The sequence below is a fragment of the Centrocercus urophasianus genome, unplaced genomic scaffold (assembly GCF_019232065.1).
Source record: "Centrocercus urophasianus isolate 14NV4802_14NV808 unplaced genomic scaffold, USGS_Curo_1.0 seq_16, whole genome shotgun sequence".
In the NCBI taxonomy this organism is placed as follows: Eukaryota; Metazoa; Chordata; class Aves; order Galliformes; family Phasianidae; genus Centrocercus; species Centrocercus urophasianus.
Genome location: NW_024884711.1, coordinates 19,277,389 through 19,301,046, shown reverse-complemented (window position 1 = coordinate 19,301,046; position 23,658 = coordinate 19,277,389). Strand labels below are relative to the sequence as shown.

Sequence of the window (23,658 nt, the reverse complement as noted above, 5' to 3'; positions counted from 1 at the left end):
CTTGCAAAAAAAATGCAAGACTTACACAAGCTAGCAACAGTGATCAGGATTATATTGTAGCAGCCTGAGTATGAATGTACAAAAATTACCTCTCTTTTAACTGGAAAACAGAATCTAGCTTGAAATGTAAAAATATGCACTTGAAGACATTCACATTTCACCAGTAAGTTTGTGTTATTCAAACCCTCTTTGCATTTTAAATGGGTATCGTTCCAGCATCTACTGAATTTTGTAATTGACAAGTTCCTGTGTTATTTCATTGTGAACTGTGAGAAATGTGCTTTCCTTAATAAGAAATATTAATACGTAAAGTATTTCTTTTAAATTATTTTTTCTTTTGAAATATATAGAATCACTGTGATTTTTTTTTTTTAAATGGTGTAAAAGATGCAATGTGACATAAGAATTGCCTGTATTTTAGACAGATTACTATATCCAAATTCTCATCCAAAGAATGGTTTCTTTGAATAACGTGTCAAACCTGAAGTAAACTAAAAAAGCTTGAAGTCGTGATGTATAAGAATCCAGAAATTTTTCTGAGGTTTTCAGAATTTTAGAGGTCCAACAAAGCTGGACAAGTTGACTGGGAATCAGCTAGGAGATGTCGGATAATGCAATTCCAGGCATTTAACTTGAATAGTGATTCAAATAATTCTTGTTTCATTTTCTGATGATTTAAATGCATGAAACAACTTGTCTCTGAGGTATTTTGCAGTATGTTGTTGACCAGTCTTCAGGTTTTCAATTAGCACAAATAAATCCAGCAATGAGCTTTGTGGACTGGTACAGGCTTCAGCTTGACAAAGAAGTGACTCTATGAAGCACAGAAAAGTCTTTTTTATATTGTACAAGTCACCAGAGACTGTAAGGAAGACCAGAATAGAGGGCACCTAGCTAAAAAAAAGATGCAACCATGACAAAAAAAAAGAAAATGACCTCACCTTAATAAAGGCTTAAACCTTTCTCAAGGGTTCAGCAGCCCTGTGAATGAGGGGAGTTTGGACAGCATGGTCTCTGGCTTCTCAAGATTTTTGTTGTGAAAATATAACATTGAAGGTTTTTAAGGAAATCTGGCCTGAATTGCTATATGAGGGAAAATTGTTTATTAGTGAGATGGATAGGATGAGAAACTGGATGAAGGTGGGAAATATGCGGAAATAAATGGTTGGATGTGGTAAATATGGGAGAATCCTGCAAGGGTCTCTGCTGGGACCTCTGCTATTTGGCAGTTTATTGTTAAGAAGAGAATGAGTTGTAATACATGAAAGTTTGCTGGTAATATGGGCCTGCTTAATAATTAAGGATGAATGACAGCTGCAAAGAAGTTCAGAAAGAGTTAGAGTATCATCTATGTCCTATTTGTACTTTTCTCTAGACATCTGCTTGTGAATACTCTTATACATCATCTAATGATCGACTGTTTCTGTTACGTGTTATTTTTGTTGATTTCTAACTCTCCATCAGCATCTAATACGTATAAAAAAATTATTCTGCTAGCCAACAATATTAAAGTAGAAAAATATATCTTCAGCAGAATTGGTTTTATTCTTCAGTTTGTGGTTTTTATTATGCTTCTCTCAATACAGAACCTGCTAGCTTCCAAATGTGAGTAGCTTGGTATGGAGCAGCATAGAATGCTGAAGATTTGTGTGGCTGTAGGGGGGTTAATGATAATGATTAAGTGATGATGGCCCAGCTGGACTGTGGGTTGAGGCAGTAATCAGCCTCTCAAGCAGATAAACTGTGGGGGTAGAAGTAGAGTTTATCTTGGTAAGTAAGAGGATTTCTGATGACTAAAGCAGCATGCCAGTTACATGTTTGCTTTTGTTCCACTAGTCTATGTAAACTGGGTAATTTCATTCACAGTAACATGTGGAATGCAGTAGGGCATGGAAAATTGAAAACCAAAAGGCAATACATTTTGAGACTTCGGGATGAGCAGGCCCAACTTCCTCCTCAGCATCTGTGTATCAGACTTAGGAGCCATGAAACAAATGCAGAAAACTGCAAATGGGGCTTAGAGGATAGGTAACGTTGAGAGGACAATACAAGTAGAAATCTCTGCTATGCACTCAGGTGAGAACTCACCCAGAGTACTGTGTTCAGATATGGAGTCCTCAGTACAGGAGACGTGTGGACCTGTTGAAGCAGATGCAAAGGAGGTCCACTAAAATGATCCAAGGAATGGAATGCCTCCTCTATAAGGACAGGCTGAGAGAGCTGGGGCTGTTTGGCCTTGAGAAGAGAAGGCTCTGGGGAGATGTTACAGTGGCCTTTCTGTGTCTAATGAAGGGCTTTAAGAAGGGAGAGGATAGACTATCAGGGTCTGTTGCAATAGGCCAAGGGGAAATGGTTTCAAAGTAACAGGAGAGATCTAGATTGGATATAAGGAGGGAATTTTTGCAGTAATGGTGAAGCATTGGAATATATTAATATTATATTAATATTGCCCACGCAGAAAGTGTATGTGCTATCTTTGGAGGCATTCAAGGTCAGGCTGGAGGGGGCATTGAACAATCTGATGACCTTTAAGGGTCCATTTGAAGTCAAAAGATTCTATGATTCCAGGAACTCATTTTGGCCCCAACAGCTTAACTCTTACGATCACAAACAGATTAGGGTAACGTTTTCTTGGGTAATAATTATCTCTCAGGGCATCCCTGGAGGTGTTCAAGGACAAGTTGGATGGGGCCCTGGGCAGCCTGGACTAGTATTAGATATGGAGGTTTGTGGCCCTGCATGCAGCAGGGAGTTGGAGCTTAATGATCCTTGAAGTCCTTTTCAACTCAAGCCATTCTATGACTGTAAGGAATATAGATTAATAAAAACACTGAATTTAAAAAGTGTGAAGGTGCACTTAAGAGGAATTAATAAAACTTCATGAATTATTTGTTGAAGTTTGATGTCCAGAATATCCTAAGAGGTTGGGCTCCAATGGACTGAATCTGTGCAAGCAGTGCCAGAGGCAATCACTATGTGATGAAGCAACCAGTTTTTGGAATTCTTGTATCCATAGCATCTCTTGATGTAGCTTTAAGGCATTCTTAAAAGCAATACATTTCCTCTCAGTACCTCCCCAAACAAAGAAAAACTTTCTGGTTATTTAATGGCCGCTTATTGAAAACATGTAGATCGATCAGGTCATAGTTTCTGTAGCATGCTTGAAGATAAGCTTACAGAGGAATATAGATTGTCACTGAGTGTGTGCTGGAATCAATGATTTGGAAAAATTCTTACCAAACAAAATTGTTTACAAATCTCATGTTCTGAATGTTAGGCCTTCTTTTTCGGGTACTCTTCAATGACATAATCATGCAACTTGGCCAACTACTGTTTTTCATTCAGAAGCATTTACAATAGACAGGAAAAAAAGCCATTATTTACTAGGACATAAAACATGATACCATTCCAATTTGAAGGACTTCTAATGGGGGAAAACATGCAAGACTTTCTCCTTTTTCACTGCTGCTGTTCCATCAGTTGATTGGGACTGATAAACTGGTTTTGCTGCACTCACTCAAAGCAGATTCATTCTTTGTGAAGAAGTACTAGAGCATGTTTCATTAGATACTCATTTCTGTCACTAAAGTAACATGGAAACTAGCCAAAAGACCTCTGAATTTATCTGAAGTAACACTTGCAGCTTTGTGGAAGTATGCAGCTGAGTAATAGCATAAAAATAGCAAGTTATTTTGAGGAAGAGCATATGTACTGTAACAATGAGAAATTGGTATACAGATAAAAGAAATTACAGATCTAAATATAAATTTAAGATGAGAAAGATCTGTGGCATAATGCCATGCAGCCTTATGTAGATGCAGCCATTAAAAGTTGCTTAAAGCTCATTCTTCTATCACAGTTATTTAAAGAAGCATCATATCTGATAAATTGCTGTATTGCCTTAAAGGTGCACATTTTATATTCTGTAGCAGTACAGTTAGTACAGTTAATAGGCACTCCTTACATTAGACTGCACACTGATGTATAGGGTACCATACAGCAATAACTGCATGACCTTTTCTTCTTACTGGCAACCAAATGCAGATATCGTCTGTTAAACATTAAGAAAACATTTGAACACGTTCTCAGGTTACTTGAAAAAGCATTTAAGTGTGTGCTTAGACACAGGCAAATAATTCCTGTACAAACACTTTTAAAATACAGTTTAAAATTCTCAGTGCTTCATAGGATCATAGGGGTCACGAAGGTTGGAAGAAACCTCAAAGATCTTTTAGTCCAACATCTACCTACCAACACTACTTCCTCACTAAACCATGTCCTCTAATACAATGTCTAAACATTTTTTGAACACCTCTGGGAATGGTACTCACCCACTTCCTTGGGCAGCCCATTTCAGCTCCTGAACGCTCTTTTGAAGGAGAAACCCAACCAGAACCTTCCCTAGTACAACTTGAGGCCCTTCCCTCTAGTACTATTGCTAGTTATGTGAGAGGAGAGGCTGTTTCATCAAGGAATTGTGAAGTTGATGGTTTTTGGTTGTTTTTTTTTTTTTTTTTTTTTTTTTTTTTTTTTTTTTTTTTCTTAAATAGAAATCAAACCAAATTTGAGGTACTGCTCTGAGGATTTGGATTTTCATTTATATCACTCTATTTCATGGAAGAGCATAAAAATTAGACTGAAAAAGGAAATAAGGGGTTAGAAGATTAAGTCAGAATTAGATTAAGATAATTAGAACCTGAAACAAAGTAAAATCTGTGTGGAGCTGCTCCTTTCCTCAATTTCTACATGGTCAATGTAAAGCTATTTGAAAGCTTTGAGAGTAGTTATGTAACCTCCTGAAAAGTATTTCAGTTAAATTTCAAAATATTAGACCATGTGACAGTCTTTGCAAAGCAAAAATTGGTTCTTCTTTGATTTTTGAGTAAACTTTTTTCTTCTTTTTTTCTGAATCACTTACACTTCAAACTAATCGAAACGCCACTTGCTGTTATTTCCTTTCTATAAGAAGGACGGGTTTCTGCAGGACTTCTCTTTCAGAAAAGGAAGACAAATGCAAGAAAAAAGTACAGGATTTAGGAGAAAAAGCTAAAGGGAGCTTGAAGAATTCAGCTAGCATTAGGCATGTAATTTCTGAATAGTGGCTTTTTTTTTTTTTTTTTTTTTAATCTTTTCTCTCTGTCTCTGGTTAACCATCCTGATCTGATTAATGTCTTTATGAACTACCTATGTTGCTGAGAGAAACAAGGAATAAGGGACAACTCCAGCAGTGGTATAGAAAATTACTGAGAAATTAGGAGAAAAGAAGAAGAAGAACAGCAAGAGATTTTCCATCTTTGTTTTTTTCAGATGTTTTCTCTATGACACCGAAAGTATGAAAGACAAAATAAATATAGTAACTTGAGCTCTTGCATTTATGATTCCCTGAGAAGGGAGGCTAGGTTCCTAGGAGCTCATAGTGATCTCTGTAGCTAGAACCAAAGCAAGGAAGCATGGGAGATAGGGTAGTCTTTAACTGGTTGATATTTTAATGCATGACTGTCTATTTGGCATCAGGAGTTGTCTTCTAATTTTAAAGATAAAATAAAAAGAAAACAAACAACGAATCGGTGATTTTTGTTCTATATATCCAGGTTCTGTTCCATATATTCTTTTGGTACATGCTTGGATTCTGGCTGTGCTGTATGCTCAGTTTTATTTTCTATCAAAATAAGTATTCAGAAGATGTCTGGATTTCACACTAATACGAATTTCAGATACAGCCCAGAAAATTAATAAGTTAATTATTGGCAAAAAGACAAAACTATCACTATCTGCTCCAGCCAGTTGAGAAATCCAGGCAGTTACGGAGTTGTTCTGTTGAGTTCTTTTGGCTTAAATGAGTGGTTATGGAGTATGATCTCTGACTATTTAGAGGAAAGGTGGAAAATCCTTTTCTTTGATAACTGTTTTCTTCGTTGTTTGCTCTATAGATATGTTGCTAGTATGGCTTTTTTTTTTTTTTTTTTTTTTTTTTTTTCCCCAATTGTGATTTCAAAAAAGATGCATCCAAAATGCTCCTCCTTTGTAGCATTGTACATCAATGCCATATGTTGAAAACATGGTGAAGAGTAGTTGTAGAATCTGTGCTGCAACACTTCTCCTTTATCTCTCTTCCCACCCACACTAAAATAAGAATTGGAGTCTGTTATCATGCACACCAGTTTTCCCTCCTGCAAATGTAGACTTTCCTGATACGCGACATTAACGCTCTTCAAACTGTCCAGGGGTTTTTGCTTTTGTTTAATTCTTGTGACTCACATTTGAGGATCTATTTTTAGATTCTTTAAAACATTGGAGTGGTGTATCTGGAATGCATAAGTTAAAAATTGAAACCTTAACAGCAACTGAAGGTGAATGCAGAAAATCACTTGAGTTTTTTAAAGTGTTGCTGCAAGTAAGTAGCGTACCAAATCTGTAATACATTATCCTTTTCTTTTATATTTTCAGTATGTCATCTAGAAGCTAAAGCAAATTTCAGAACGGTTCTGAAAGTCAACCTGAGGTTGTTTTTTTTTTTTTTTTTTTTTTTTTTTTATAAAAAATAAATTTTTTATTTTTTTATGGGTAATTTTATACAAAATCTTTTTTTTTTTTTTTTTTTTTTTTTTTTTTTTTTTAATCTACCTTAAATTGTTTAGTCTTGAGTGAGAAATTATATCCCATTTAACTTGTATGTTTTGGTATTTTGGCGTATTTCCATTGCTGCTGCTTACTCTGAAATGTGCAGAATAAAAGGGCAAAGGATCTCATCCTGTCTGATCTAATCTTGTTTCAAGTTTTTTCACTTCTAGCATCCTGTGACAGTCATTTTTAGCAATGGGATCATAAACAGCCTTTAATGCTTCATTTGTCTCCTTTCGTGCTGAGAATAAAGGAAGTGTCTAGAACCTATTATGGAATACAAAGTGCGTGCAAATGTAGTAGAACATAGAGATGTTAGTAGAAATGTTGCAAAAGGTGATATTACTGTTTCACACCCAAATACCTGTGGATGGATGTAAATGCGATGATTTTCACTGCATAAACATTTTGCAAATGAAGCATCGTTGCATGTTTGAAAGAAAAGCACAGTGCTTTGGGCTCGTGTCGTGATCTGCGTGTGTTTTGACAAGTGTTTGTAAGAACCTTAATCTGCAAAAATGGTATGTTTTAAAATGAACAGTGTATCTCACTTCAAGAGATTTATTTCAAGTATGCAGTCTTTTGTGGCAGCTTGACACAGGTTGCTTTGGTCATCTGTTATTTATTTAAAACCGACAGTGGAAAATGGCCCAGATCGTGGAGTCAAAGATAATGGAATGCTGAATTGTAAGAGAAAATGTTATGTGAAAAAGTGAGCTTATCCTAAAATAGCTTTAGAATTTCTGTCATCCTCAGAGTCTTTTGGTGCACTGAAAATATGTGATCTAAGAACAAATACCTACAAAATGTTTTCTCTTCTGGTGGTGGAACACAAAAAACATAAGATAGAGAGGCACTTGTTTGTGGCTGTCTCTCCTTGAGAGGATAATGCTAAAACCATCTTGGAGTGGCTCCATCCTGGAACAGCTCGAAGTGCCCATTCTAACAGGGATCAAGACACAAAACAAGTTCGTTTTCTGTGCTCTGAAAATAGTATATTATCTTTCTGAAGTAAATTGGCTGCTTGTTTAACCTTGTTTAACAAAATAAGGATGGTTCTTCTCTAAATTAGTGCTTATTTAGTCTTATTAGAGCTCTGGATCCTTTGGATGTTAGAAAATCCTCAACATTAGTGTGCAGGTGGGGTTGTTTCTGCTGCAGTGTGAATAATTCTGTGCTGCCCAGACTTGGAAATAGGAAGAGAGGAACAGGTTTGTTTTTTTGTTTGTTTGTTTTTTCAAAAAAACATTCCTAGAATTTAGAGTTCTGTGACTACTTGGTAACATCCTTCATACACATTGTGATTGAAGCAGTGGGCTTTGCAAAACTGAATTGGGAATTTTTTGCAGTCTGTTACGTGGACTGTAACTTTGTGTAGTAACTGAAGGTCAATTTTACAAAAGACTCCATTTCTGTTTTGTTCTCATGAACGCCTTTTTCAGATTCTGCTGGTTGTTTTTTTTTGCTATGTATTTTTATTTTCCCCACCCTTTAGGCAAAGAAATAGCTTAGGGAAATGAAACAAACTGTCCAAATATGTAAAAGTTACACTTCCTCAAGGAATTTCACCAATATGTGACAGCTGGTCTAAATGGGGATTTGAGCAGTTTAGATATTTATTTCAGATAGAAAAGAGAGCTGTAATGATTCCTCAACTGAACAAGGATGATTTTTTTAGAATATAGCTTTATATTTACATAGTTAATAGTTATTCTGCAGTAAAAATACTTAACACGTAAACCAAAACTTTTTCAATGTTATCATGTTTCATTTTTCAAAATGAAAAAAAAAAATCTGTTTTTCGCGCTGTGGTGATATTAACCTAGTAGAAATGTGAGAAAACACTGAAGCGTTTGCACATGGTAGTGTAATGAATGGAGCAGTAGAATAAACACTAGCAGTAACAGTAACACATAGTTAACTGTACCAAAATGCGTGGCATGCTCAGATATCTAGCATGTTTGCTGTGTGGCATAGGTATTATATATATTGTAACTACTGAAGTGTTACTGCACTACCTCCAGTAGAGTAACTTTTATCTTTTTTTAAGCATACTCATTCTCAGTAAGCTAGTTAGCAAACGAACACTGAGATTTCAGTGCTCAGAACAAATCCTTTCGCAATCTGCTACATATGGATTTTTTTCTAGAGAAGGAGTATCCTCTTTCTGTGATGAAATCCACAGCACTGGTAGTTTAGCTTTGTTCTTGCTGTTTATGTAGCTGCCTTATTTTGTGTTGTAGAAAGACGCAAGCAGGTACAGAGGCATATTGATAGCATTGGCAGTTTTACTTTTCTTATGTGTTCTAACAATCCCAGGTTAGTGGATTTTTTGGAAAAAAATGTTGAAAGCTTTTCGTGGATGCTTGAATGACAACTTATTCATTTAGTAAGTGGAGAACTGTCTGAGAGCTACTTTTGAGAGGCAGTTTTAGGTGTAGTTTTTTTTTAATTGTAGGGTTAGCATGCATAAAGTACTGCTGCCCTTTTGTATTTACAGGACTGTTGGCTATGGATAGGCTTGTCCGAATAAACGTGTCTCAAATGTGTGCAGGTAGGATGTTATGATGAGGTAGGTAGGCCATAATTATAGAATCAGAGGATGCTTTGGGTTGGAAGTGACCTTGAAAAATAATCCAGTCCAACCTCATTGCCATAGGGGGATGTATGAAAAAACTTAGGTGGAAAAACGTAATTGCAGAACTAATGGATAGGTTTCCTTGAGAAGTGATGCTCTTCGCCTGTCAGTTTTCAACAGGATTTTGGAAATGCCCTTGATAACTTGCTTTAACACTTGGTCAGCCCTGAAGTGGTCGAGCAGTTGGAATGGAAGATCTCTGAAAGTCCCTTGCAACTGAACTGTTATGTGCAATTCTACCCTACCTATGCTAGTTAGACTTAAGTTGGGAGGATTAATATTACAAAATATTACCAAATATTATACTGGCTAGTGAGTTGGGTGGAACACCTATGTAAGCTCATCTTCCTTTTCCTTTATTGATAATTGATGAATCAGCTTGATTCATTGATAATTTTTATCAATTTTATTGATAATGCTGAATCAGCATACTTCTGCTGAAGTCAGTACCGGAGCAAAAATCTGCACCAGCTAGCAGTCTTATCCCTTGGTTAATCAGAGTTCTATTCCAGAACTGACAATAGTTAGCATTGCCATACATCACAATTGAAATTTCTAGAACATTTGCAGTTGGAAAACCAGGGAAAAATATGAAGATGCTCAAATGGGCTGGCATCATTCAAAGAAGGTAATGAATGTAGTGTTTGCAGTAGTAGGAAATGGAAGTAGGGAGTTGTTGAGGCTGTGCTGATTCTGATTAGTATAGGTGCCTAACAGTCACATTCTTTTTTTTTTTTTTTTTTTTTTTTTTCAAAACAAACAAACCACCTTGTCCATATGTCACCTTGCACAATGTTATTATTTTTTTAGGTAGATGAAGTAGCATTATTAATTACTTGACTTGAAGATGAATGCCTGTGCATAGGTGTGGCAAACACTTGGAAAATAACAAGGCAATCCTGGATAGAGAAGATAGAAAAGGGTTGTGGTTTTTTTTTTTTTAAAGCACACACAAAAAAAACCCCCAAAAAAATCATTCAATTTGAATTTTTAATGAACTTATTGTGGAGAACTGGTTTGAAAGAAGCTCTGGAAGCTCTGTAAAGTGAAGAAAAAGAGAGGATAAATCTCTTCAGTGAACTTGAAAAAATGATAAATATTTTAGGGCACAAAGAGGAAAATGGATTGCATGGTTAATGATTTAATGATCATTTCACAAAGTGAATATGGCACATGGATATTGCAATACATGCTAAAAATATGAAAGTAACTTTGATTTTGAATGAGGTGGTGTAGTAATTCTTTCAGAAATGAAAAAGAATGTTTAAAAAGCCTTAAGGGAAGACATTTTCTTGGGCCTGTGGAACCTAGCTAAAGACACAGTACTTACTCCTCAACTTCCCTGAATGAGTGCAGTGGAAAGCACTCAAAACTGCTCCAAATCAGGCTTAGATTTCTTTGCATCAGTGCAGCCATTACAAGGGTGAGAAAAGCTGTTCTTAAGCCAAAGGATGACATCCTTAGTGTTAACTGAAGATGCTAAGAAACCAGCTGTGAGTAAGCACATGTTGAAATTTCCACACGTGATTTTTACTATCAAGAAGAGGAAATTCATGAACGGTCTCTTAACAAGGAGATGGGGAGACCCTTTGCATCTACATTCTGTCTTGTTTCTGAACGTGAAATAATTACTTACTATAGCAGAAAGTTGTCTCAAAACCAGTTAGCATCTCCTGGCCCATATTCTTACTCCTCCTGGGCAATGTCCTTTTCATAACTGCCACAAGTTTTCTCCAGGCTCTAGAGAGTCTTGTTCTTGCCATATCCTGCTTCATTCTCCTTGTAGGAGAGGAAAAATAGTTCCACAGAGCTTGTTAAGTAAATAAATAGTACTATTAATTTCTTAAATATTTGTAAGGTCTTTTTCAAGCTACAGCAAATGGTGCTTGTCAGTATCCAGCTGAATGCTGTTACAGGCAAGATGAAACACAAATGCTATGGTAATTGTCCTGCTGTGACAGGCAGTTGTTGAGTGTTCCCCTTTTTGCTAAATGGCTAATCCCTACATGTGTGCAGGAGAAAGGTAATGTGAGAGACAAGTGAAGCATGTCAGTATCTGTGCTGGATGGTTATGGAGTCACCCCTGCAGGAAAAACAGGGAGCTTGTGTAGGCTGTTGGATGAAGCGTGTGGCCATGGGGTGCAGTTCCCTTGGCTCTGCTCAGGTGCCAAATTTCAGTGTGTTCTAAGATAAGGAGGAAAGCTGGACTTTTATCTAGTCTATGATTTATCTCAAGTAGATGAAACCCCTGAAAACTGAGCTGTTAGACACTCAGTCTTTGAAGTGCTTTAGAAATGCTAAAGGAAGGCTTAAAGTAAAACACAAGACCACAAAATATAAAAATAAACCAGGGCTATTTCTGTGGCTTAGCTTTAACCCATTTGTCTTTAGCTCTCTAGCTGTTTTACATTATTGTCATGCATAAAAACAAAGGAAAATGTGGTGTTTTTTTTTGTTTGTTTTTGTTTTTGTTTTTTTGGGTTTTTTTTCCGAATACTGATGCTAAAAGTAGAAATTCTTTCATTGTGTTTAAAGGAGTTGATGTTATGGTAATTCTTTCAGAGTTACTTTTACAAGTGGTGTTTAACTTCACGTATTAGAAAAAAAGGAATTGTGGCTCAGCAATGAAATTGGAATTTGAAATAAATTCCAAAGAATGAAGCTGTTACCTGTTCTGTGTGCTTCTTCCTTTCAAATGTGAAAATTTTATGTGGAAATGTAGCTTTAAAACAAAAATTGAGTATACTAATTCAGATGCATTTGTGTCCTTTTCAGTTGTTTTCTATCTCATTACTCTTGGCCTCTTTTACCCTGTGAAAATACTGTGTTGTTAGGCAGCATCCAGTTTTCATGTATAGATGTATAAATGTCTGTTCAGTGGTTAAAACATGAGAATTGCACCCACTGCCCTTATAGGGAAGCATTGCTTTGAGAAGTTGATGTGTCTGCTTTCCAACCTTAGATTTAACAAGTAAAATTCTGTCACTGATGAGCTATCAGTGTAATCAGCAAGTGGTTGCTGAGGGAGGAGGGAGCTGTGAGATTCGGTAGGAACCTGGGGAGAACATTGGATGCCAATGGGAGGTGAGCTCTGCCTTCTGGCAGCTGCAAGCATAGGACACAGTGATGCTCCCTGCAGTAATGATAACTGCAGGTTGAAAGAGTTGATCTTAATTCAGAATACTGACCTGTCTGGGTCTGAACCTTTGGTTTGATGTTGCATTTTGGAAGAGTACCAAGATCTGGATCGATTCCGTTACATAACTTGGATAATGATACATGCAACTAATTTATTCTTTCATCCTCACTAATGCAGAATGGTTTGCAGTTTATCAGCTTCATTTCAAAACAACAATAAGAAAAAGCTGCTGTTAGGAAGATTTCCGTCTAATCTTTCTATTTTTTCCTTTTCAAATAACTGAAGGGAGGAACCGGGTTGGTGAACAGACTTATGAGCCCACAGTTATGGACTGCTATAAGAAGTGGGAGGGAATAACAAAACCAACTAGTTGACTAACCACTTCCCTTCATTGTTGCTTTTAATATTAGAAAAGCCTTGCTAGCTTTCTAAACCACCATGAGTTACATAAATGAGACGGTGTATGCTCTAACTGGTAAGTTCCTTTCCTTTAAGAGCTAAATTGAAACCTGAATTGAAATTGATCCTCGAAGATTAAAATTTATAAGATATACTGCTTTCTATTTTTCATAATCATAAAAAGTACAGTGTGTTGCTCTCAGTAAAAAAAATAAAATAAAAAAAGGAAAAATAAGAAAATTGTGCAGTCCTGCCTTATAAGCAAATTTTCTTCATGCAGGATCAGAAGGGTGTATTTCCTTGCTAAATTACTAAGTACTGAAGTAATGGTAACAAATGAAAGAACAGTGCAAGCCTGTAAGTTCAGAGGAGTTTCTTCAGTGACTTTTTTATTGAGTTGTAGAATGAGCTTCCATCTCAAGTACTAAATCTGCACAGTTCTTCGTGAGCTGAAGCCATCTATATTGGTTGCTGTTACTACTTAGTAGTTGGAAAATTCTTCCTTCTTTATTTCTATTTCAGGTCTTATTACTAATAATTATTAAAGTTAAAAATTCTAAATATCCGACTATCGCACCAGGGCAGATATCTGTGTTTATTTTGCCTGTTTAGTACTCTTCAGTACTGAACAAATACTGTTCAGTAGTTATTTCTTCTTGTCTTATCTGTAGTCTGTCTGTGATGTGGCTAAATGTACTTGAAAACTAAGGAAGGACGTATCAGTTTGTAATCTTGTAATTTTATCCCACTGTTTAGCAGGATGCACTAACTTGTGTTGTCAGTATGTTTACTTTCTCAATACAGTTACCTGAAATGTGTTATCAGCTTTCTGATGGCACCTCTCCCACTGAATCAAACAAGCAAATAAAAGAACCACAAACTCATCGCAATGATAGCAAAACACAATTAAAAGTGTTTTTCTTAGGGAAAGCATCATTTAAAAAGCTGCCACCACACTTTAAATTCTTCTTTTGAGATATAATGTAAACAGTTGAGTGAACATTACCTTATTGCAAGCTTTCTGTTCTGTTCGTATTAATGCTTTACAATTTCTATATGTATGTTCAAAATGTCTTCTGTGTTTTCTTACCACCTTTATATGTTCAATCTTTAAAGACAAAAAACATTAAGTCAAACATGTTGGGAATTTCACAGGGTTAATAAAAACTAAGTTTTTGAAATTACTACACTTCTATTTACATTTTCTTGCTGCAAATCATTAGAAATAATTCAATTTGAATCTCGTAGCGGAAACGGATGCAGAATGAAATTGGATGCAGAAACATTCTCTGAAGATTCAGCTGAAAGCATCCTTGAGTCTACCTGCCTAGAATGTGAGCTTACTGTAATACAAAGGCTTTCACAGATCTCATTGTTAATATCAATATTTTTGGAGAACCATTAAGCAAAACATCCAGAAAGTCTTGTAAGGGGAGGAAAAAATACCTTACTGATAGTGCACAATCTACAGGGATGTAATGTCTGCGATGTATTGTTTTCTGAAGCCACTCATATCACTCATCTGAGCAAAACAGGTGCAGCTATAGAGACATATCTTCTTCAAGTGACATACAAAACAAGCTCATTTTGATTTTAACTTCAGATATTGCTCTTCTGCTGTATGTTGAAGTCAATTATCCTTCAGCTCAGCTGCCCAGCTACGTGGGATCCTCCTGTAGTATTTTAGTGCTTCCTTCATTCACTTCAGTAACAAAGTTCACTGTATTACAGTATTTGGTCCTCAAATCTGCCCTGTTTTGTTGTTGGTGGTGTTGTTTGTTTGTTTGTTTGTTTGTTTTTTAAGTTTTGATGCCTCTATGGCAAGATTTCTTACAGAAAGTGAGAAATTTCGTCAAAGATGCAATCAGTGGAAAAGTAGTCATCCCACCTTTCAAAGAGGCCTCTGGAGCAAAGAGACTGATCCTTCCTACTCCACCTGGGCTCCCAAGTGACAGAAATGGAGTTGCCTGATTTTCTGTGGGTTAGGGGAAGCTCCCGTCTACTCTACCTGCTGTAAAAACCGCAGAGGGAGTATTAAGTAAACTTCTTTCCTCTCCCAGATGCCATTTTTGGGATCCTAATGTGTTTTGGATTGTCAGCGTGGTAGTCTGTGAATTCAGAAGTTATTGTGATGAGGACCTAACGGATAAGTTTCATTTCCTTAGGAAACCAGGCTAAAAATAAATTCCTAGCTCTTTGGTGTGGAGAGGAAAATATTAAGCAAAAAGTAATTGTTTTTAAAGTTTTTTCCTTTAGAACTCAAATAACGTTGGCTCAGGTTTGGCAGTACAAGTTTCAAAGGTTAATATAAAATTTTAAGTAATGTTCAGTGCTGAGTATGGATGATCTAAGGATTTTATTGATTCAGTTTTCTACCAAGTGTTGTGGAAAGTAAATTCAAACACAAATAATTTTAATAGTATCAACAAATTATGTCAGGAGCGGAGTTAAGATTATCAAATAACCACCTGAGAATATTTAAATGGAGGCTGGAAAACATTTGTCCTAACTGAGTGTCTGAGCAGAGTGATGCTTCTTACATCATAATGTTAAGTCATTTTCTAATACTTCTTTGTCAGCTATTCTGATAAGACTGATAATCATTGCAAGCTGTGATTGAAAGAAGAAGGAGAAGAGTATACAACATATTGAGAATATTTACAGTTGGATTTGGTACAGCAATAGAATAGCATATGTGGACAATTGCTAACAATTGCCACTCCTCAGTGCTGTTATATTTTAAAAATTATGCTCATAAATTTGATACCCTGGCCAAACCTTTTCCTAGAGCTCTCTCTTTTTTTTTTTTTTTTTTTGTAATTTATAGTTATTTTTGGCTTCGTCCTGGTAGATTTTCATTTACCTTTTATAGTTTGTCATGTAAGAAATTGTTAATGCTGCTATTTATATATTAAAAAAATGTAGGACTCACAAGTTTTCTTTTGTTTCATGTAGGATCTATTTTTCAATTCCGTGCATTCTGTAAAAATAAGACAAAAATTGCAGGACATAATATGTTGTTTTGCTACACTAGTGGTATAAGCTGGTTTAACATTGATATAGACTAGTTTAGCATTAGGGATCAGCATACTGGTTTAGCAAAAAGGATCAGTGAGTTCTAGTTCTAAAACTTTCCAGTTCAGCTTTGCTTGGTGTGTGGACAGCCAGTTTTTCTCTACAATCCTGCTTCACAGGGGCACTGGAGTCACAATAGACTACTCTTATCTTTGTATCCACCAGATGCATAGACTGTTTCCTTGGATTTCACGTATATTGTTTGGGATTGTAGTTCACTAAGAAACTTGTTCATTATGGCATAACAAGCAAGGGAAATTTGCCAAATTGGGGAAAAACAGCTAAAGTTTGGCCAAAAGACATTGTGATGAAACTGAAGATGGAAAAATGAAGAGGGAGTAAGTGGTCTAAGACTACCGTAGGCCCCTACTGCGCATCCCAGAAGGATATTAGCATATTATTGGAAAAGAATGAATATGTATGATAGAGTATTGCGTGTGTATGTCTGAAAAATGCCATGCAGTATTTCCTTGGTGAATATTTATTGTTTACAATCAAACCCCCATCACTCTGATGTCATGGATGTCTTAGATATTTAATGTGGAGATGGAGTTAGGAGAATTTTTTTTTCTAATTCTTGCTTTAGTTTCCATGAGGGCAAGAGAAAACTTGGAGTGTGTCTGCTGAGAAGAGTTCTACCTTAGATTAATTATTTCCTAATTAACTTCGGGTAATTATCATGCTTGAGCGCATATTTGTAGACCAGAACAAATGTGTAGAAGGACTATTTCACAATAGCATTTCTACTGCTTTGAATTCTTTGGTAGTAATTTTCCCCCCTCTATTTAACTTACAGAATCATTCCAGAATTTGATTCTCTGTTATTACCGTGTGACTCTTCGATACATTGCAAATCATCACGTATAGCTTGCAGATTATCATAGAATCATAGAATATCCTGTGTTGGAAGGGGCAAGATCACTGAATCCAACTCCTGGCTCCACACAGGACCACCCAAATATCAGATCGCATGTTTGCGAATGTTGCCCAGATGTTTCTTGAACTCTGGCAAGTTCAGTGCCATGTCTCCTGTCTTGGGGAGCCTGTTCCAGTGCCCAGGCTAAGTATTTGAGGAAAATAAACCAAACCTCTACTTGGACAGCTGTATTGTGTTGTGTACGTGGATTGTATCTGCTCATTTCCTAAAAACCCTGTTGCTTCCAGCACACTTAACTGTGTTAATCTGTTTCTTCTGCAAGGTAACATTGTAGATTCTCTTTGGTTTTATATGATTTTCTGAGGGTCTTGGATATCCACTGTCTTATTTGCAAAGAATTAACGTAACAGGGATGCAGGCTATATGCGTAGCTATAGCTTCTCATGGCTCTTGGAAGAATAGCTGTAAGCTATTCTTAATAATAATATTCTTATAAGAAGCTATAGCTATAGCTTCTTATGGATCCAAGTTGAAGGAGGGAAGATTTAGGTTGGATGTTAGGGGGAAGTTCTATACAAGGAGAGTGGTTAGGCCCTGGAACGGGCTGCCCAGGGAGGTTGTGGATGCCCCGTCCTTGGATGTGTTTAAGGCCAGGTTGGACGGGGTCCTGGGCAACCTGATCTGAATGTGTGTGTTTGGTGGCCCTGCTAGGCAGGGGGGTTGGAACTACATGATCCTTGAGGTCCCTTCCAACCCGGGTGATTCTGTGATTCTGTGATTCTCCAAAATTCTTATTTTGTAATGAAACAAGACCTAACCCACAAACAATTAAAAAATAGTTTCCTTTTCATTGTTATGAAGCACTTTCTGAAACACAATTTGCAACAATTTGGATATAGCTTAGATGATTAAGCTGCTTTCTCTGGTAGTAAAGCTGCAGCTTTCTGAATCTCTTATAGTTCAGGAAGTTGCTTTGGCTCTGTATTCAAGCCCTCAGCACAGCAGTGTATTTCTAGCAAGTTACCTTCTTTTTTTCCAACCAATTTTTATGAAAATAAATGTTATGTTTCAAATAATTCAGCTGTTTGAGAATTGACTCAGCTGCTTCAAGTCACTCATCCTCACAGTTGTACTGTAGCAAAATTCACAATCTGAATGCTGCCCTCATAGCTGTCACTTCACAAAGTCTGTACATCTTTTTTTATACAGGTGTGAGTTTACTGTTTCCATGCTATAACAGCTGGAAATTTATTTTCTCTGCATCCTAAGATTTCTGTGAGCTCTGTTGGTACTATGCCCAAGGTAGGCCAAAGTATTTCTTAGCAGCTAGCTGCTATCCTAATTGCAGTTAAACAATTATCCTAGGAGGCAGTCAGCATTTTACTGCCTTCGAAGAGATATTTGTATTTAAATCCATGGCAACTCTTTCCTCCTGTACCCAACCACAAACACGTACATACTTTGATTCTGAATTTTGAAAGAAGGCATGAAGATAATAATGGACTGTCTGTAATTAGGCTGTGGAATAATAGCTAGAAACACTCTAGTAAAGAGGTTTTTAGTTTGGGAATTTGCAATTATATGCAGTACAATACATGTAGGACAACATACAACTGCTGTTTGCCTGGAAAGTTAAGTCAGTATTGTCTTCTCTGAAGTCTGGTAGGAAGGAAATTCCTATTTCAGAAGTGCTTGTACCTTCTCTGTCTTTCCCTGTGATGTGTCATTCTTAATCAAAGCTATTCAAAGATATAATATACTGTTTTTATTGCAAATAAGAACAGGAAAAAAATTTATTCTGATTTCTTCTCTTTCTTCTAAGAACATATTCCTAAAGTCTAAATATGCCTATTTTTTTGTTGGCAATGTTTTGATGTCAGAAAAAATTAAATGTTAAACAAGTCCATCTTTATGAAGTTTAACAACTACGTATGCAAATAAAGTCATTCTTCTAATTAAAATTCAGTTGGTTATTAAAAGCTGAATTAAAATGACAGTGAAAGAACAGCCGCAGGTGTATGACTGTGAATTCTAAACTGCTACATTTAATGTTTATGCAGAAGGGTTTTTATATTTTAGAAAGTGATTAGATCCTTGGCTGTACTGATTTCAGGGGATTTTTTTTTTTTTTTTTTTTTTTTTTTTTTTTTTTTAACAGTGTGCAAGATTTCCAGATTTTATTTCAATGTTTGTGACCTACTTAGGGGAAAAAAGTTCTGATTAGGACCATGTAATATACTCCCTCAGTTTTGGAAATGCCTTTGTGTAATGTATTGTGGAGAAAAGTAATCTCATCTAGGAGTGCAAATGAACCTTATCACATTTCAAGATATAGATATTTTCCCTTCTATTCTCTGTGCCTAATTTAGTCCTTGGATTCAGCTATCTGTTTAATGAATCCACATTCAATTGGCATGCTTTAGCAATAGCTTAATTCTGTTTGCATACAAATTCTTTTCTTCCTTGATTGATTAAGAATAATTCCTCCCTTGCAAGATGGCACAAACAGACCCAAGCAAGTTGCTTAGTGTGTAATAAGCTTTTTCTTGTTTTTCATTTTTAGAGTTTTGGAAAACGCTACATAGTTAGCAAGGTATAAACAGCCTTGTCTTCAGAAGGCAGAAGTAATTTCTAGTTAGGAAAGAGATGCAAGCAAGCAGGACACAATTTAACAATAGCCATCCAGTGGGAGCAGGGTGGATTGGAAAGTACTCAACTGTTTCTGTTCACTTTCTGTGTTCCCACAATTATGAACATTTTTGAATATGATGGACAGAATGCGATAATATGCTGCTTGTTTTGTGAGCTGTTGATGGATTTCCTAGTTACTTCATTCATAATAGTAGTTGTATTGAAGACAGTTCTTCCTTAAAATATATTTCAAGAGCAAAGAATTGACACTTTTTACATTTGAATTTCAGGGCTGACAAGGAATAATGTCTTATAAAAATTTTCTGCATTGCTTTACATTGGGCTTAAAGATGAGAGCATTGATGAGAAAGACCTGTCTGTCACCACCCTAATCTGCGTGAGATAAGGATGGATAAATCCCAGTTTGTGCATAGATCATGTAAAGAGTCATAAGGATTTATGGAATAAATTCTAGACTTTGCGTCCTATAATTAAATGTAACCTTCACGGCTTTGTGGTTTTATAAGTTTCAATCCCCTGTTCTGAATTCAGGTGTCAAACAGCCTGGTAGCAATGCGGTGCGATTTTTGGTGAATGATAATCACATCTAATAGCAAAGCAAGGCTGAAGAATTGGTAGATGGAATAAGGCAAAATTAATGAAGTAAAATAAAACGCTGTATTCATAGAACAGTAATACTACTTAAGTCTTTGGCCTGCTTAAAGTAATGGTTCCCAACTCTCAGCCAGTCACCACTAAGAGTTCTGAATACATCAGGCATTGCAGGCAGTCCTGTGCTTCATGCTTGGTGCTAAACTGAGCTGAGATGTGGCCACTGCCCTGTATGCCAGTCTGTCCTGCTGCCTAAGGGTTCTTTCTTTTTGACATCAACTTGAGTATATTCTTACATCTTCAGTGCAAACTTTTTCCATCACTATACTATACTTTCTGTGGTGTGGCTTTTTTGTTTGTTTTGTGTGTGGTTTGTGTTTGTGTGTTCTGTGTGTTTTTTTATTCTTGAATCAGAAAACTCAAAATCTATTTGTACTGCTGGTATAGCCGTCAAGGCTTTTGAAACTGATTGTGCCTAGGATATATTTTGCAATTTTTTTCCCTTAAATTTGCTTCTTGGACTATGGCAAGCAGTCAGAAAATGTTTCGGATGCATACTGTCAGTCCTTGTGAGAGCTGTCTTCCTCACAGAGAATGACTGTAAGTCTGCAGGGAAAGGAGGTTTTTATTTGCTTGTCCTCTTTTTCCCTCACTCATCTTCATGTATGAATGTAGATAAGAAATGCAATGCTGAATTACAGTTGTTTAATATAACAAATGTGACATTTGACATTCATCTTCCGTAATATATGTCTAAGTAATAGGCCTTACCAGAGAAAAATTGGGTAAAGAAGCTGGAATTTACTTGAAGATTTTCTGTACATTGACTGCATCAGTTTTGGGTATTTCTGAGTTTGGTGTGTGAGCAGTAGTTTTTATTCTCCTGCAGTTTCTCATTGTATATCTAATCTTACATTTAAAAAAAAAGAAAAAGAAAAAGCAACAGCAGCCAAACATGCTTTTTTTTTTTTTTTTTTTTTTTTTTTTTTTTTGTATTTCTGCCTATCATTTCTTTGAGCTCAGATCTGTAAAAGAAGAATGAAATTGATGCAAAGTCACTGCACTGAAATTACTGAAATGATCAAGAATGTATTATGACAACAAAACTGTCCTCAATTCTTCTGTAAATCAATTTATTACTCAGATTAGTAGGAAATGGAGAGCTGAACTTTGTATGGAGGGCTTTTGAATAGCTTAGAACTTTTGAAAGTGAAATGAACTGTCTAGGAAAGACAGTTTGAAATCTGCCTGTGTACTTTGCTATCTTTAAAAATACCTTGAATGATTAGAAATCTACTTATTATAGAACTTTTTTTTTGTCAGTACTGTCAGCAGAGAAAGGAAAAAGCTGAATAGATATAGTCATAAATTAAATGGCATTGTTTGCAAAACTGTGTGTGTTTTATATACGTATTTGTGTAATTCCTGTGTTTCTCTAGTTAGGTTCTCTTTATTTAGTCCCATATCTATCAAGATGTTATTCTTATCTCAACACAGATGCCAAGTAGGTGGCTCTCTGCTAGGTTTTTTTAATGAGGGCAATGATCTGCTTATGTCCTTACATTGCAAAATGGTGTTTAATTATGAGTGTATGCCTCCAAATTGTATGTTTAAAGTAGTTGGTATGCATATCTTGTCATATTCAGTTTTCAGATCGTCGTAATGGCATAGCAGTATAAATGTGTAATGCATAGAGAAATATTTCTTTTGAAGCAGGAATGTAATTCATTGATTAAATATGCAAATTTTGATAACATTAATTTTTTGCTGCGGCAGCTTACTGACTGCATCTGTAGCTTATGATAACAATAAAAATTGTATTTTGTTTCCTTTTTGATGTTTCAAGTGCCTACAAAGTAGTAATACTGATAAATAAGCAGAAATCATAAATTTTGAAGGCTTTGTGGCTGATGATAGCTTTTTCAGGTCACAGACTTGTATGGTGGTAAGAAACAAAGTCAGTACTGGAGCATCTCAAAGTGGATATTACCCCGGCTCCTGTAGCAATCAGATATCTTGAGTAGTGCTCTCAGTTGCTGGTCTGACTGTTGAGTACTTGGAACAACAGTGTCTTTAGTTGGACTGAGTGAGTCTCCCCAACCCAGAGTTTCACTGAATGCTTGCAACCTAACTGACACCTGGTTCTGTGTGACCTCTCAAGCATATGAACAATCCACTTCTGTAGAATAACTTAAGCTATGTATGAATAATCTCCTAAATAACCTAATAAACTACAAAGACTGTTGTATGTTACCACTTCTGCATCTTCAGAAACAAATTATTGTTTGCAAGTGTCTTATCCATGTACAGTTTGGTTAATTCTACTGCAGGAACCGTGTGGATGTCTCTTTGGAATGGCCAAAGACTCCACTCAAGATGTGAATCTATCCTTGAAGCGGGTGACTTTATCGAGGCACAGCAGGATCTGCCTGGGGGAATCATTAGAGCTGCAAAATTCCCACAAGGCTAGTTTCCACAGCAATTAGTCAAGTGCAGATGTATTTTCAATTCTAGTTGCAAATAAGTGCTTTATCTAATTTCTGTAGATGACTACTGAGGGAGTTCCTGGACCAACATGGGAATTAATGATTTACGGTATGCAAGGAGATGCAGCCTTGATACCGAACTATGCCACAACTGAGGTAGATATAGTCCTGGAGAGAAGAGAGGGAAAGAAAGAGACATTTGTTTTTTCAGGTGTTTCTTCATGTAAGCCCAGGAGCTGTCCATCCTGATGTGTACAAGAGCTGGGGGAAAAAAAATCAGGCATAAATAGGAAGCATACAAGAGGTCAAGACAAGAACAGATGAATGGGGGAGTTCCAGATGTATTGGATTTGGAGAAGCAAAGAACGTGTAGAGTTAAGAGACATTAAAATGAAAGCAAGGAGAGAGAGAAGAACTTCTGCAGGTATACCAGCAGCAAAAGGAAGAACAAAAATTTTGAGTTTACAACTGAATGTTGCAGGGGATCTAGTGACATAGGATGTGGAAATGGCCAAGATACTCGATGCATTCTGTTCCTCTGTCTTTAATGATATGGCTGACTTTCAGGAATCCCAGTCCTCTGATCTAGTGGGAAAGTCTGGACCATTGAAAACTGACACTCAGTAGAAAGGAAGCAGGGAACATTGAAAATGGACACACAAATTAACCTGTGGTAGCTGATGGGATGCTCCAGTGAGTGCTGAGGGAGCTGACTGATGGCATTGTGAGTCCGCTCTTGATTATCTTTGAAAGGCAGAGATATTTGGAAGAGGGTCCTCAATACTGGAAGAAATGTCATTTCTGTTTTCAGGCAAGACAAGGAGGTGAGTATGAAGAACTGTCGACCCATCAGTGTCACTTTGGGGCATTTAAGAGATGGAGCAAATAATCATGGAAATTGTTTCCAAGCATGCAATGGATGAGGAGATAATTGGGGTTTGATATGGTATACTTATAAAGGAGAATCACTCTTGACCAACTTGATACCCTCTGTAATGAAATGCCTAGCAAAATGGGTGAGGGAACAGTAGTGGATTTGGTTTACCTTAACTTTAACTAGGTTTTCAGAATTGTGTCTGTAGTGTTCTCATAGACAAAGTAGTAAAATACAGACAGGTAAGTGGATGTTGAGGTAGGCTGAAAACTGGTTGAACTGCCAGTCTTAAAAGGTTGTGACCCT

The 23,658-nt window shown here is 36.5% G+C and overlaps 1 protein-coding gene across 5 annotated transcripts in view; it reads left to right on the top strand.

The window, feature by feature from the left end:
• Nucleotides 1-23,658, top strand: part of HDAC9 (histone deacetylase 9) — a 438,875-nt gene that overhangs the window by 52,504 nt on the left and 362,713 nt on the right. For 3 of the 5 annotated variants that reach the window (XM_042817000.1, XM_042816999.1, XM_042816998.1), the window contains exon 1: nucleotides 12,815-12,873. The exons of the other annotated variants lie outside the window; for them this stretch is intronic. In XM_042817000.1, coding sequence (XP_042672934.1) covers nucleotides 12,837-12,873 — 37 coding nt within the window. In that variant the 5' untranslated portion in view covers nucleotides 12,815-12,836. Of the gene's footprint in view, nucleotides 1-12,814; nucleotides 12,874-23,658 lie in introns of those variants that run through there. 5 annotated transcript variants of the gene reach the window in all.